The following is a 16069-nucleotide window of genomic DNA, read 5'->3' as shown; positions in this document are numbered from 1 at the left end:
TACCAGCATTCTCTACCCATGGAACATCAGCAACACTATATACAAATAGGGGTGAACACACCTATTGTACTTACTTCCTCTGCACACGTGCACACTTTGTCACCTTATTGATCTTCACTTATATTACCCACATTCAGAGATAAACTTATTAAGGATTTTAAGGTGGCAATGTCAAGAAGCAGATAAAACAAGTAAGGTGTCCTTCTGAGCCTTGGGTCACCATCAACACACAGCTTCTCAGATTGCATAACCATGAAGCTGGTCCTGTTATATACATGTCCCAGGCTACCTTTTTGTGACTTTTCTCCTCTTAATGCTGACTTTGCTATTTATTACTAATAGTACTTAGGGGTGGAGAGAAGAAATACATCATGGAATCTGTTCAGATTCCTAAGACCTTCAGAAATTTGCCTTGACCTTGAGGTGGGCCCATGGGGATAGCTCTCTCAGGGTACTTATGTTCTGTGTAAGATAGTAGAGTTGGGTGATTTTGACTTAGGATGACATATTTCTGCCAATTCTCTACAAACAAATGAAGAGTACGAAAATATTACACCACATGCTGCCTTATGTCTTTTAATCTTATTAAGTCCTTACTTAATAGTAGAAGAAATTTATAATAATAAAGCTTTCAAGTTGGAGCATTTATCAGAAGAGCACAGTTAGGTTGGTGCTGACAGCTCAGTGGGATAAGGCCCAGTGTTGGGAGGGACTAAAAATTCAAAGCAGACATGTCAGAGGAAAGCCATCTAAAGGATGGATCTTTTCCTAGGCACAATCATGCAGTCTTCCAAGTAGCTTCTGGTTCTTCTCCCCTGTATTTTGTTTCCTTTGCAGAACGCTGTTTGTTAAGGTCCAGTGTTTGCTTGCTCTCTTTGGGGGTGTACAGAAGATTCCTCTCTGAATATTTTTCCAGTATCTTTGCTCTGCTTAACTGTATCATCAGTTTGTCTCTGCCCCTTACTTCACAGAAAACCCTCTCGAGTGCAGTCTTCCTTAGGGTTTTTGAAGCCCAGCCACTACCATGAGTGTATTTAACCCAAAGAAAAATTCATGCATATTTTACTACTTGCTAAAATTCTGACCATTGACAATTGCCCTAATGTTAAAGCAGCAGAGGTTGTCCCAAAAGTTCTCTCCTGTCACTTGGTAGTACTGCTTCCATAGTTTGGGAGTCCCTTCTGACATACAGCCAGGTTTAGAGGTCAGTATTCCATCCTGGAAACTACCCTACCCTCTCCAGGTGATTCTTCCAAAGTCTCCATTACTTGGCTTGAGGGGAGAAGGTACAAATGTGCATAGTGCTCTACCTAGTCCACAGGAATCTTTTCTCATTAGTTTTCTCCATCAGTCTCCCTGCTTCTTCTTCTTCTTCTTTTTTTTTTTTAAAGATTTTATTTATTTATTTGACAGAGAGAAATCACAAGTAGATGGAGAGGCAGGCAGAGAGAGAGAGAGAGAGGGAAGCAGGCTCTCTGCCGAGCAGAGAGCCCGATGCGGGACCCGATCCCAGGACCCTGAGATCATGACCTGAGCCGAAGGCAGCGGCTTAAACCACTGAGCCACCCAGGCGCCCCCCCTGCTTCTTCTACACCTTTGAGCTAGGTAGTGGACTGAGGGTGGTGGGAATGGAAAACCAGTCCCCTATTAGCAGTGCCTTCAGAGGTAGCCTGGATCTTCTCTTTAGAATCATGGCCACTTTGTCTCTGTTGTTCTCAGCTTCATGGTTTCTAATGAAACATGGAAGCAAATACTTCATATTTTACTTCTCCTAAGACGGTGTCTTGCTACTGAAACCATGGTCTTTTGGAAATAGAAGCTTAATTTATAGAAGTCATCAGACTGTTAGAAATTTCAGATGTGTGAATGAGGCATTTCTCTTTAAATTTTACCTTCTTTTTCCACTGATTTTCATACTGATTACTTTGCTGCTCTTTAGATCTTCAGAAGTATTTCATTCCTATCTCTTGGGAAGACATGTTTCCTTTAATGCCATCGCAAAAATCTGTAATAATACCATAATGCCAATAATGTATATATGTAAGGGAATGAAAATATGAAGTGAGGAGAGTTACATATGGATGAAAATTAGTAGTGTTTAAAATATAACATGAAGAGATGATGTATTAATTCATTCCTTATAATATTCCAGAAAAGCTTTAATAAAATATTATTTGTAGATTTCAACTGCCATTAAAGAATTGGGGTATGTATTTGTGAGACGTTAAAATGCAGACTGGCTCTTGTATGTGCCTGCTGTTCATGTCTCTGATAATGCAAGTGGACATTTCTAGCATTTTAAATATTTCATTTGCTTGATTGTATAATGTATTAGAACAGTCTGCAGAGATACTAATTGTATAACACCCAATTTGTTTTATTGTTCAGCATTTGGAAGCTCCTGAAGACAAGTCATTTGGCCGTTCATTAATGGAGGCTGAAGTAAACCTGGACAGTTACCAAACAGCTTTAGAAGAAGTACTCTCATGGCTTCTTTCAGCTGAGGACACATTGCAAGCCCAAGGAGAGATTTCTAATGATGTAGAAGAAGTGAAAGAACAGTTTCATACTCATGAGGTAAAGCAAAATATTGATTTATGAAACAAAGCTCATGACTTGTCATAATGGCAAGTCTCTTTTGTTATCTCAATTACTCTATGAAATCCTTGTGTTTTGGTAATTTGGTTTTTATTTTGAGATGAAAACAAATAAATATTTATGGGCATGGGATTCCATCAGCCAGCATTTGAAGTTCTGCCTTGAAGAATGACACTTGAAGTTGCTGAGATCTGATTTTTGCCAGTGACTTATGCCAGGTATATGAGAGCCTAGCTCACTTTTCTTGGGTCAAGGCAGTGCTAAGATATAACTTACACTCCAGAGTACCCGTGTGTTATCAGGCCAGGCCGTACTACGCATGATGGGAGACTTTTCCTGAAATGACATACTCATTTGCTTTCTGCCCCTTTCCTATCCTGTTTTCTGCTACTTGGGCTCTTTTGTGGATCTCCCCAGGAGATTTGACTTAGTAAATCACTTCTGCTTCTCTGCAGAAGTTGACCTAAGTTAATAATTGCACTTAATTCATATTAAAAACAGTATTGGGGAGCACCTGGGTGACTCAGTGAGCTAAGCAGCTGCCTTTGGCTCAAGTCATGATCCCAGGGTCCTGGGATAGAGTCCCACATAAGGCTCCTTGTTCAGCGGGCAGCCTGCTTCTCCTCCCTTTGCCTGCCACTCTGCTTGTTCTCTCTCTCTGTCAAATAAATAAAATCTTTAAAAAAACAGTATTGGGTTTTGTTAAATTAAAAAAAATGAAATCCTGGGCACCTGGGTGGCTCAGTGGGTTAAGCCGCTGCCTTCGGCTCAGGTCATGATCTCAGGGTCCTGGGATCGAGTCCCGCATCGGGCTCTCTGCTCAGCAGGGGGCCTGCTTCCCTTCCTCTCTCTCTGCCTGCCTCTCTGCCTACTGTGATCTCTCTCTGTCAAATAAATAAATAAAATCTTTAAAAAAAAAAGAAATCCTTTTACTGAGGATATAATTTAAATGGGCTACAAACTTAAAATTGCAAAAAAAAAATAACATTCAATACTGTAAGGATTGATCTAAAGTATCAACTTTTGTCACCTCTTTCCCTGTCAGGGGTTCATGATGGATTTAACATCCCATCAGGGACGGGTTGGTAATGTTCTACAACTGGGAAGTCAACTGATTGGAACAGGGAAATTATCAGAAGATGAAGAAAGCGAAGTACAAGAACAAATGAATCTCCTAAATTCAAGATGGGAATGCCTCAGGGTAGCTAGCATGGAAAAACAAAGCAAGTAAGTCTGTGTTTTTAATTCCTAAAAATAGCAAGTTTTGGAATTTTACTATTATTTAGATGCAGTTTCTCATTTCAGTTGGGATTCTCAGTTGGCTTCTCAGGCATATAGCTCTTTTTTTTAGGGATGTTTTGGTTGGATTTTTGTGTCCATTTCATTTTCTTTTTCACTTTTGTAATTAATGTGGAAATGTTGGGTAGAAAGACCATTATCTACAGAACTCTGCTTTAAAACTTGCCAAAACTGGTGTCATAGATAACATTTTCTCCAAAAATTAAAATGTGACTCTGGAAGGCATGGAAGTATAAACGGGAAGCCATGCACATAAAATCACCTATTAGGTACAGTTGATAGGAAACTTCTCTTCTGAAGGAAAAGCTCTCAAAATATTAAATAGTTTCTCATATGTTTAAGGAAATCCTCTTGAAAAAAATGGTTTCTCATCCGTGTTCAGAAATCCTTATGCAACTACTGTATGGTTGTGAATTATCTTAAGAATATATATTGGCTTTATCAAAAAAGAATTTTTGAGACATTTCTGGAAATGGTGTGTTTCTTCTGAAGGTAACAAGTAGATCTCATCATTCTGGATGTGTTGCTTTGATTTATATTGTTAGGTGTGTGTATTCATGTAGAGCCTATCGAGACAAGATAGATTTATTTTTAAATGAAAAGAAATGAAGTGCCAACCGTGGATTTGAATACATTAAGCTAAAGGAATTGTCCAAGTGCCTTAAGTTTACTTAGCTATTATTTATGAAGATTAAAAGCTTTAAAATAGGACCAAAGAAACTCATTAGATATGCTGGGAAGATTGCTATTTCGGTACTAAATTATAACGTGACAATACAAGGGGGAAAACACATTTTTAAACTCATGTCTTTTGAAAGAAAAAATAAAGCCTATATAGGATAGAATTTTCACAAATATTGGTATTCTGAATCAGGAGATACTAGTCTATACATCCTGACATTTTCCCTGCTGTGATCATTTTTATGATGGCAGCAAACCCTGGAAGTGAGAGTTAGACCAGCTGTATTAGAATGTGCAAATCAGCCCTGTACCCATGCCCAAGGGTCGACTGATTCATTACACCCACATATCATCATAAATTATAAGATATAGAACCTCCTACTTGTGGTCACATCCCAAACTTCTTCAGGTTATAGCTTCTATTTTTACTAAGCTGTGCAACTTAAACAAAGCAACTTCAGACAAAATTTGCTTGTCTTTAAAATCCCACAGGGAAACCACTGTCATCTCCTTCCTACCTTCTCTTTTTCCATTCCCTTCTGCAGGCTAATTACAGCTGTTGTTCCTCAATCCCTGTTTTTAAATAAGACTGACAATATGGCATCAAGTGTCCGTACCAATTAGTTAATGAATTGCAGTTTGAGACTGAGTTACAATGAAAAGTGAATTCAACCTAAAATTAAAATTGCCAGTTTTTAATGTTTTAAAAAACAGTTTAATAAAAAAATAAAAAAAAACCATCTTGAAGGGATATCTACCATTAGATGATAGATGACAGCATAGATACACATACATGGACAATAGGACACACAACCATATTTATACACATGCACACACACACATGTGTATGTATATATACATACATACACACATGCATATATGTGTCTACATGTGTGTGTGCATGTAATTTCCTCACCCCCTTCCTGCTGAAGGATGGAAAAGCTAAAATGGCGGCATCAGTCCTTAGTTAAGCTTGACATCCAAAACGAGTTTGTCTTGAGGGAAGATATGGGTACTTTGGTTTTACACACTTTGGTTTGTGTTTAAGCTTTTGGAATGATTATTAGGAAGGTAAGGGCATCCTCTTAGTTGGCATAGTTTTTGCTAAAACACAAATTTGAAAATGAGAAACTAATAGGGAGCCACTTGTTGCACATAGTCTTTTCTGGACAATTTGTTGAAATAACCATACACAAAATATTGTTTCCCAAAGCAAATTCAGAAATCTTTTGTGAGTTTATAAAAGTAACTCTCTTCCATACCACTTTCACTAACTTTGTGTGTCTTCATGCATAAAACCTATTAAATTCTAAATGAGATAAGCCATTACACAAACTATGCTGGACCTGACTCTTAATAGATTTTTTTGGAGGAAACAAAGAGCTAATTATGACAATCGAATGTTGTCAGTATTTTAAAAAAATAATCATTTCATGCTTTTACAAATTGTTACCTGTTCACTTTCTATTATCACGACTATATTGATGACTAGCTTCATATGGAACATCACCTGCTGTTTTCAAAGCTATGTAGGAAGGCATGGTAAATTGCTAGTAAACAAAAATGGATCAGTCTACATTTTTTCATCTCCTTTGCAAAAACAGAGTGTGGCTAGACCCCATCGGAAGCCATCATCTCTGCCTAAGCCTAGCTCTAGTGATGAGTGGAATGATAATTAAGGTTTAGGCATATGAGATATAAGTGAAGCCATGCTAGAATTTATTTATTTTTTTAATCAGAGGGAGAGTGAGCACAAGCAGAAGGAGTGACAGGCAGAGGGAGAAGCAGGCTCCCCACTGAGCAAGGAGCCCCATGTGGAACTCAATCCAGGACCTTAGGATCATGACCTGAGCCGAAGGCAGCTGCTTAACCGGGAAAGCCACTCAGGCATCCTTCCGTGCTAGAATTCTTAAGTTGCAATCTCATAGCAAAAGTAAATAAAAAACTAGCTGGGAATACAGATAAGCTTATAACTAAAATCTGTGACTATTTACATTTGACAATTATATATATTACCTACCAACATATCTGCCAGCAATAATAAAATCATATTTGATATATATGCATTGATATATATACACATCAATTTATTTATGTATATATATTAAATTAATATATATATTGAATAGGTATATTTATATATATGTGAAACTCTACACACACACATACACAAATATGTGCAAGTATTAATACACATTAATGGATTGCTTCAAGATATCAGATACATTTGCAGGCACTAGGGATATAGTATTTAGTCATAAGAGATTAAGTTGCAGATCTCCTGGAGCTATGGGGAGGTTGTCATAAAAAAGAACACAAGAGGAAGAAAGGAAGAAGAAGCATCTCTCTGTCACAGTACCTTTTAATTTCTTTAGAAAACTTATTCCTAACTGATATTAGCCTTTGTGATCCAAGAATATTATTTCCAGGGTGTTGCCATTTAACTTGGATTTGAATGACAAGAAAGAATGACCATTTGTAGGTGAGGAAAGTAACATTTCGGGCAGAAGGAATAGCCAATGCTAAGGCCCTAAAAGAGAAACAACTAGCTGGTTAGAGGAAGTGAAAGGTCAAGGTGAATGGGGAGTTGCATGTGGAAAGGTTACATGGCCAATGTATAAAATGGGATTAAAAGAAGGATAAAGGTCATCTCTTACATGGCAGTGTCCGTCAGGGTAAAAGATAACGGCTTTGGGTTCTAGCATAAATGCAAGAAAAAGCCATCAGAAGGTTTTTTTTTTTTTTTTTAAGAGATATATTATTTTATTGATTGATTGATTTGAGTGAGCACAAGTGGGAGTGGCAGAGGCAGAGGGAGAACGACTCCCAAGCAGGCTCTGTACTGAGTGCAGAGCCAAACATGGGGCTCAGTCCCACCACCATGAGATCATGACCTGAGCTGAAACGAAGAGTTGGGCACTTAACCGACTGTGCCACCCAGGTGCCCTCCCACCAGAATGTTTTAAGTAGGGGGGAGACAGGCAAAAAATATCAATAATGACACTAGAAGAAGAGAAGACAATTATAAGGTCAGTGCAGTGACCCAGATAAGAGATGCCAGGTCTTTAACATTGGAGTATATTCTGTTTTCTTAGCCCAAGAGTTAATTTATAGACTATTCCTGTTCTATTTATTTCAGTTCCTTTTTTTGCCTTTTTAACAATCAGGATCCTTTTGCCTTATAAATAGATTCCTTGCCTCAAGCACATAGATGTTAGCTATACACAGGTTGCATCTGGGAAATACTATTTATCCCACAAACCATTAACAATTATCAAACAAAACAAGAAATTTAAACAAATCTATAGTGACGTAACAAAATGCTCCTATTTATACTTTACTCCACTTTGTCTCATGGATATGGTCTTACTTTCTTAAACATCTATTTATGTGAACTGGTAGCATACTTCCCCTCTGTGATTCTTAGTTACTGAATGATGCAACAGCAGCACTTCTGCTGTGTACCTGGCACACCTCAAAGAGATACTGGGTGAGATAGGGTATGAAAAAGTAGATTGTGAATGCAAAAGAATTATAAAATGCAAAGAACAATCACCATTGTAAATAAGATGGCTAGCCACTTGATATTTAACTGTACCATTGTGGTTATACTTTGCCTAATATGTATTTTCACTCTTTTTTTATATTTATTTTTTATTTATTTCAGCATAACAGTATTCATTATTTTTGCACCACACCCAGTGCTCCATGCAATCCACACCCTCTCTAATACCCACCACCTGGTACCCCAACATCCCACCCCCCGCCATTTCAAAACCCTCAGATTGTTTTTCACTCTTTATCTCTATCTTGTTCTAATTCCTCATTCGTTTTTTTCCCCAAAGGATATGATTGAGGGTGCTTTCCCTGGGTGTGAGGGAACATGTTCAGGGTGATTGAAATTAGATTTGAAGTTGAAATTTTACAATTGAAACAGTTAGAAATATGCTTTATGTGGTGAAAAAATAATGAATACTGTTTTTCTGAAAATAAATAAATTTAAAAAAAAGAAATGTCAGTATGAATGGATAAAGATGTAATACACACACACACACACACACACACACACACACACACACACACACTAGAATATCACTCAGCCAGCAAAAGAATGAAATCTTGCCTTTTGTAGTTATGTGGATGAAGATAGAGTATATACTGCTAAGTGAAATAAGTCTATCAGAGAAAGACAGATATCATATGATCTCACTCATATGTGGAATTTAAGAAATAAAACATATGAACATATGGGAAGGAGTGGAGAGGGAGAGAAGGAAATAAATCGTAAGAGACTCAATGACAGAGAACAAGTTGAGGGTTGATGGAGGGAGATAGTTGTAGGATGGGCTAGATGGGTGATGGGTATTATGGAGGGCAATTCTTGTGATGAGCACTGGGTGTTGTATGTCAGTGATGAATCACTGAATTCTACTACTGTAAACTAGCTAAAAAATTTTAAAAGTCAGTAAAAAAAAACAAACACACAGAGGCTTCTCTCTCATTTCTTCCTCTTTTTACTCCATTTCCATTTGATTCTTTTCTAATTTTTTTCAACTGCAATTCTGATACCTTCATAGATATGAATTGATGACAAAGCTAATATGGTAAAGAAGTTTGTAAAGATATCTCTAGCCACACACTACTTTGACACCAACATGCTGCTATTGGTCCATTAAAAATCTATACAACTAATGAATCGTTTAACACTACACCAAAAGCTAATGATGTACTATATGTTGGCTAATTGAACATAATAATAAAAAAATCTTTAACAATGTTTATGAAATTGGAATGAAAGAACTAAGTGCCACTGATGCATAATTAATGAAAACAGGACACTGTCTCTTGACCTACTCAAGTTGGAAACCTTAAGGAGAGGAGGTGAAATAATTGTTGTTTTGATGCGTTTTTTGCTGCAGAATACCCTTTGGGTGGTGGGAGGTGAGGGAGCGAGCAGAAAAAGACAAAACTTCCTACTGTGGAAGTGCAAGAAGGCAACTGGCACAGGGACAACAGAAAATCTTCTTCTCTATGAATAAACTCATTAATTTGATTGAAAAATGCAACCTGCAGAGAGAAAAAGAGATTTACTGACATTTCTACAAGGACTCATGAAGATAAGCACAGCAAGTTCCATCAACTTCTCTGATAATTGTGGTTAGGACATGCAGGGGGAAAGTAAAGTCTTTGTGATGGTGGGGGAAGAAAATGAAAGTGAGTCAGGAAGGAGGCCATGTGAAGTTCTGTTCTGGTTTCCATCAGCAGGAGGAGAGATATGAATAGTATCTGGGTAACAATACCAGCCATAACATGGCAAATCATTGTGAATCACCATCCACACTTTGGTGAGAAAAATATGTCTAAAAAATCTGGTTCATCTTTTTTCCCCACATGTCTGTTCCAGTCTTGAAATGAGATGACATACATGAGTGATGAATAAAGCGAAGGAGATGCTGAATAAATGGTGGGTGGGTTTTCTTCCAAGTGAAGGAGCTAATGTATTGCATATATGAATATATAAATGAATGAATGAACAATTGAATTAATTTGGTCAGGTATTCCAATCCAACAAATGAATTTGTTGCAAAGACTGTTTTAACAACGTATAATCTCAAATCCCTACATGTGATTTTATATCACTGTTTTGTTAATTCATTTTTAAATTCTTCTAGTGATGTTAAAATGAGAATTTCTTAGAGATCCAGGTGGTTCAAGGACCAAAAGGACCAACATTACCTGAGAGCTTATTAAAAATGCAGAATCTCTATCCTCCCTCTGATGTACAGAATCAGAATCTGCAATTTAGCCAGATTGCAAGTGATTCCTAAGCCCATTACAGTTTGAGCAGCACTGATCTATTTGATACAATTGCAAAATAGTATAAACCCGTACTCCTTCTTTGTAGACCACTGCTTTTAATATTTCTTGTTCCAGTTTTCCTATTAACTGAGGGGCCAAACATTTTAACTACTTTCTTAGAAGCTCCAAAAATGGTGCTGGGTTATGTCTCACTTAATCCTCAAATGTTGATATTATCTCATAGGGGTGACTAATGGAATTGCAAGATTCTCATGAAAGAATGTACAATGAGGAGACAATGTGAGAGTACTGACAATTAATTTCTGGCCTAATAAGCAGCGATAATTAACATATAGTAATTCAGTCACATTCAAATGAATATAACTGGCTGTCACAATTCTTTCTGTAAATGATGTGCAGTTAAAATGTGGAGAGTCCTTGTTCAAATAATAAAAAGTATATGACTTTCACAGTTTAAATTACAAATAGGAAAGCCCAATTTCTAGAATTGATAGAAATAAGAGTAGAAAGTAGTATTTTTTGGAGTGATGCTTTTTCACAAAGATAAACAATGATAATTAGAAAACAAAGTTTAATTATCCATTCATCTCTCTCACCAACAATTCTTATCTACTATATCCCCAGCAGGTTCTGGATACTGGGGAAGTATCAGTGAACAAAGCAGACTAACTCTCTCTATTATGAAGCTTGCATTCTTAGTGGGAGGACACGGTTACAAAATATTTATAACATATCAGATGGTGATAAATGATAAAGGGAACAGAGGCAGGGGGTAGATTTGGAGAGGAAACAGGGTGTGTGTGTGTGTGTGTGTGTGTGTGTGTGTGTGTGATGGTATGGAGGTAGTCTGTGAGGGAAGGCCTTTCTGGTGAGGTAATGTTTAAGGAAAGCCCTGAATGAAGGGAGGGAATAAGCCATGCAGGTATCTGGGACAAAAGCAAACAAATGGAAAAGTCTGGAGGCAGGGGCATGCTGGGCATGTTTCAGAAACAGTGTGCTGGAGTTGACAAAGAGAAGAATGATATCATTGTGATTTAGGACCAAAAAATGGTTCAAATTACATTAATAAGACTTTTTCAACAGGAACAGATTTTATGGCAATTGGCATTTTTATCATCTTAATTCTGATATTTCTGATTGGGAAAGTGTTCATGTTTTTGTATTATACCTCATGTTTGATGGATAATTAAATGATACCAATTATTCATTCAAGAAATATTTATCATGTGTCTAGTATATGCTAGGCTCTATGCCAGATGTTAGATAGTGACATAATTTTTGAATTTGAGAGGCTTCTCTTGCCATATAAATGAATGTGATCTCTGAATGTCAACATTCCCCATTCCTACTAGGAATAATTTAAACTATCTTCCAATCATTGTATTTAATAGTAGTCCTTGGTTTGTGATGACATGTGTGTTTCTTCATCCACTTTGTGAGTATTTAATCAGGAAGATTGAACTGAGGTTTGCCGTAATGTATTTGCCACAAAAATCTTTTGCATCCAGCCATGAAGCTTCTTTGTTATGTTACAGTGACTCTTGAATTTATGCTTTCAAAATGCAAATGAATTTGCTGCATTTTGAACTTTAATCTTGCTCTGGATAGTTGAAGAATATCAATAATTAAACTGCTGTTGAGTTATATGGATGGAGGAAAAAAATACATCAGGATTTTGAAAACAATAGGGCATTTTTGTTGTACAGAATTCTTTTTAAACACAACACTATTTCTCACATTCCATTCAGTGAACAAATGAATACAAATACACATTTAATTTTGAAGGAGGGTTGAAATTTTATTTTTATTTCTGGTTGTTGGAAGAGGAACTTGGCAGGTGAATTCTTTCAGAAATACTTGTTGTTAGGTTATAGACTAAAAACTGTGGCCTCCAAAATCAGGTTGCAGGGGGTAATATAGTAGTAACTTTCAGAATTAGTGGAAATTTTTGAAAAATGTGCATGTCCTGTTCTCCTTACTTTCTCTTCTGGCCCAAGATAGATGTCAACATACGGGAAATGGCAGATGGTGGTGGTGGAGGAAGGTGGGTAAAGGTGGTAGGAAATAGGAAATAATGATGGTGAAAGTTGTACACATCTGGGGTCATTGTTTTTATTGGATTCTCAGTTTTAAACCATCTATATCATAAGGCATTCATTGAGCTTTGATAAATGTCCTAAACCCTGAGAGTTGAAAACTACTAATGTGCCTCCTATGGCCCATTCATTACTGCCATACCAAAAGAGCCGTTACGTATATTTTTGTACATGCATTACTGAAACTTCACTTTTTAAAAAAAATCAATATTGCTTTACAATTTTAAAACAATGTGGGATTTTCGGTTTGTTATGCTTTGCCTCAAATGTATCATATTTTCTGAGCCTTAGATTTAATGAAACATTGTAAATATTTAAAGTATCTGGTCATTTATTTTACCTTGTCACCATATGTTTGAGGGAAACTAGCTCTCGCTGTATTGTGGTTTCTAGCATTAATGAAAACCTTATGCTAAGAGCATTGGTCTCACTCAATAGTAACAACTATACTTTTCATTTTGGTGCGAACAGAGAAAAAAATTATCCGTTAATGACAATCTCTGTAAGATCCCACGAAATGACCTTTTTTCCCTTCTATTTTTAAGTTCTGATAATCACTGATAATAATGAAACGAGGAGTAGATGTAAAAGTCATCTCTAAAAAAATCGCATTCATATAGTCAGTATGGCATGATGGTGAAGTAGACCCCAGGGCCAAACTAACGGATTTCCACTTTCCCACCATCCCTCACTTACCCCTTCACCCATGTGTAGCTTTGTGTCCCCATCTGTAAACTGTGGCTAAGATGAGTTCCTGCTTCATTAGGATTAATTATAGCAATAGTTCTGTTGTCTGGCACATGATAAATATAATTTGTTATTCATACATAAAATTATATTTAAATGTCCCAAATTGTATAAGGTTGGAACTACTACTTTAATAGGTAATTTACCACATATATAGTATTTTTCATTAATAAATAATTCAGGGAAGACATTTTTATGTGTCCTAGACCTGTCTCCATGTCATCCTCTTGGCTCTGGTTCCTGTTAATCCTGATAGTCATACTGCCTCGGCTCAGCTACCCAAACGTTTGCTACTTGCGAACACCCAAGGGCTGAAATCAAAGTTATGCCTGAGTCCTGAAAACCAACACAATCATTTTCACCCCTGGTTGTTCATTGGAATCACCTGGCTAGACATAAATTCCACTAATTCACATTTCTGTGATAGTTTTAATAAAAACCTGATGTGTAGACATTACCTTCATTGATCACTTTTGTAATAGATTAAATGAAACAAGAACCCCTACAAGAGGGTTAAAATAACTACATATTTAATTATTTATCAGCATTCCCAGAACATCTAGTTGTACATAAACAATTCTTAAGCCAACATCAAAACTATGTAATCTAGTCACTACACCCATTTGGCTGAGATTTTCAGGCTAACTGTTGGAATAAGTAAATAAATTAATTTTGTTTTTTATCAGTGTGATTTTAGTTACTAAATGACCTGCATTTGGAAGTAAAAAGTGCATTCAAAATTAGTTTCTCTAGTTTATACTGGCAGCCCTCCCTTAAATCAAATATATAGGTTTTATTGACAACTTAAATCATGTGATTGTATTTTGCATGTATAACATGCTAATTTAACATCACTGGGGATTCTTTTGTAATCTATAAATTCACATTAATATTTCACCTCTTTTCATTTGTTGTGTTTCTTATTGGAGAATTACATATAAGCAAGTAATTATGAAGTCTAGGAAATGAGGCCTGAGAACTGATCTTAATAATTTTTCATTGTAAGTCCCTAGCATTTGTGAAGTCTGTACTTTTACACATTTATTAGTATAGCATCTAGCATATGATTATGTTTTTATAAGTATTTTTATACATCTTATAATGTATTTCCATAAAGCTCAAGAAACACAATTTAGGCTATCAAATACAGGCTGAAATTAATGAAAACATGTACCATTTTGACATTTATAAATTTGTGTAGAAAACCAGAATTTCGGAAAATGCTATTCATATTTATTGCTGAATTCCTTAACTCGGGATATCTGTCCTTATAAATATTGTGTGACATAATAAAATGTTATGGATGAAGACTGCCAAGTAAGCAATCCTTCCTCTTGTCAATCTCGTTGTCTGTTGGTTTAGACCGATGCTGTCCAGTCTTGCAGTCACTAGCTGCATGTAGTTATTTAGATGTAAATTCAAGTTATTATAATTACGTATGGGTAAAAATCCAGTTTCTCATTTACACTAGCCGTATTCCAGTGCTAGTGGCTATTGTATTGGATAATGCAGATATATAATATTTACATCATTGTAAAGATCTATTAGGCAGTGCTGGTTAGAGGACCTCTGTAAAGCAGACTTTGTGTTTGCAATGATTTCCTTCATGTTCATAGAGACATGTTCCCACAGCAGGGTATGAGGTGAGAGGTAGATCATCAGTAAAATTATTGGAATTATTTGGAAAATGGTATTCCCTCAGATGCTTTTTACTGCAGCTAACAACCCAAATCCAAGTAGCTTATACCATCGCTTCTTAAAGCATGTTCCACGGACCAACAGCATTGGCATGCCCTGGGCATTTGTTAAGCCCCTCCCCAGACAGATTGTAGGACATATTCTCCACACGATTTTTATGCATATTAGAGTTTGGGAAGCACTGGTTAAAACCATAAGGATGTCCTTATCTTGTATTACGATACAACCCCGGGTGAGATAGCTATAGGTTAAGTCTATGACCCTGTGGTGCCATCAAAATCCCAGGTTCTTTCATTTTTTTTAATTGGAATCTAATAATCATGTTATATGAGTTTCAGGTATAGATTAAATGATTCAACAATTCTCTACATTTCTCAGTGCTCATCACTTAATCATTTATGATTATATGATTCCTCACCTATTTCACCCACCCCCTCACCCAACACCTCTGGAAGCCAGTGGATTTGATTTCTGTATTTAAGAGTCTGGTTTTTGTTTGTCTCTTTTTTTTTTTTTCCTTTGTTCATTTTTTGTGTGTCTTAAGTCAACATATGGCTGAAATCACGTGGTATTTGTCTTTCTCTGACGGGCTTATTTCATTTAGTACCATACCCTCTAGGTCCTTTGAATTTATTGGTTTTGCAAGCTTCCCTCTGTCTTCAGCCAGTTGTACAGTTGGAACTTGGCTGCAGCATTTCCCAGTGTCATATCCTGACATGCTTCTGGCTCTGCATTTTGTCAGGACTGTCTCCTGTCTAGCACTCGCTTATTCCACTTCCACTGTTCTCCTCTCTCTGCTGCCAATCATGGATTTATGCTTCCCTTTCCTTTGGCTTTTACAGCCCTTTTGAAGTGACCACTTGAAAACCATAAAATGAAACCAAGAAAAATACAAATTCTTCTCTTGCCTACGGATGATAGATTTTTCTTTTATGAATTTGACAAATTTCCCTAATTGATTTGCATCTTTGAAATGTTGGTTGGAAATGTAGAATTTGTTTCTTTCATTTCAACAGTATTTTTATTGTATTTTATTTTAAAGATTTTATTTATTTTTATTTTTTTTAAATTAAATTTATTTCTTTTCAGCATAACAGTATTCATTATTTTAGCACCACACCCAGTGCTCC

General features: G+C 36.4%; 1 protein-coding gene across 5 annotated transcripts in view; it reads left to right on the top strand.

The window, feature by feature from the left end:
• DMD (dystrophin) overlaps positions 1-16069 on the top strand; it is a 2094983-nt gene that overhangs the window by 580663 nt on the left and 1498251 nt on the right. For all 5 annotated transcript variants that reach the window (XM_032330377.1, XM_032330378.1, XM_032330375.1 and 2 more), the window contains exons 10-11: positions 2389-2577; positions 3644-3825. In XM_032330377.1, coding sequence (XP_032186268.1) covers positions 2389-2577; positions 3644-3825 — 371 coding nt within the window. The remainder of the gene's footprint in view (positions 1-2388; positions 2578-3643; positions 3826-16069) is intronic.

Source organism: Mustela erminea, chromosome X (assembly GCF_009829155.1).
Source record: "Mustela erminea isolate mMusErm1 chromosome X, mMusErm1.Pri, whole genome shotgun sequence".
Lineage (NCBI taxonomy): Eukaryota > Metazoa > Chordata > Mammalia > Carnivora > Mustelidae > Mustela > Mustela erminea.
The sequence above is the reverse complement of the archived record's forward strand: the minus strand, read 5'-3'. Positions and strand labels throughout refer to the sequence as shown.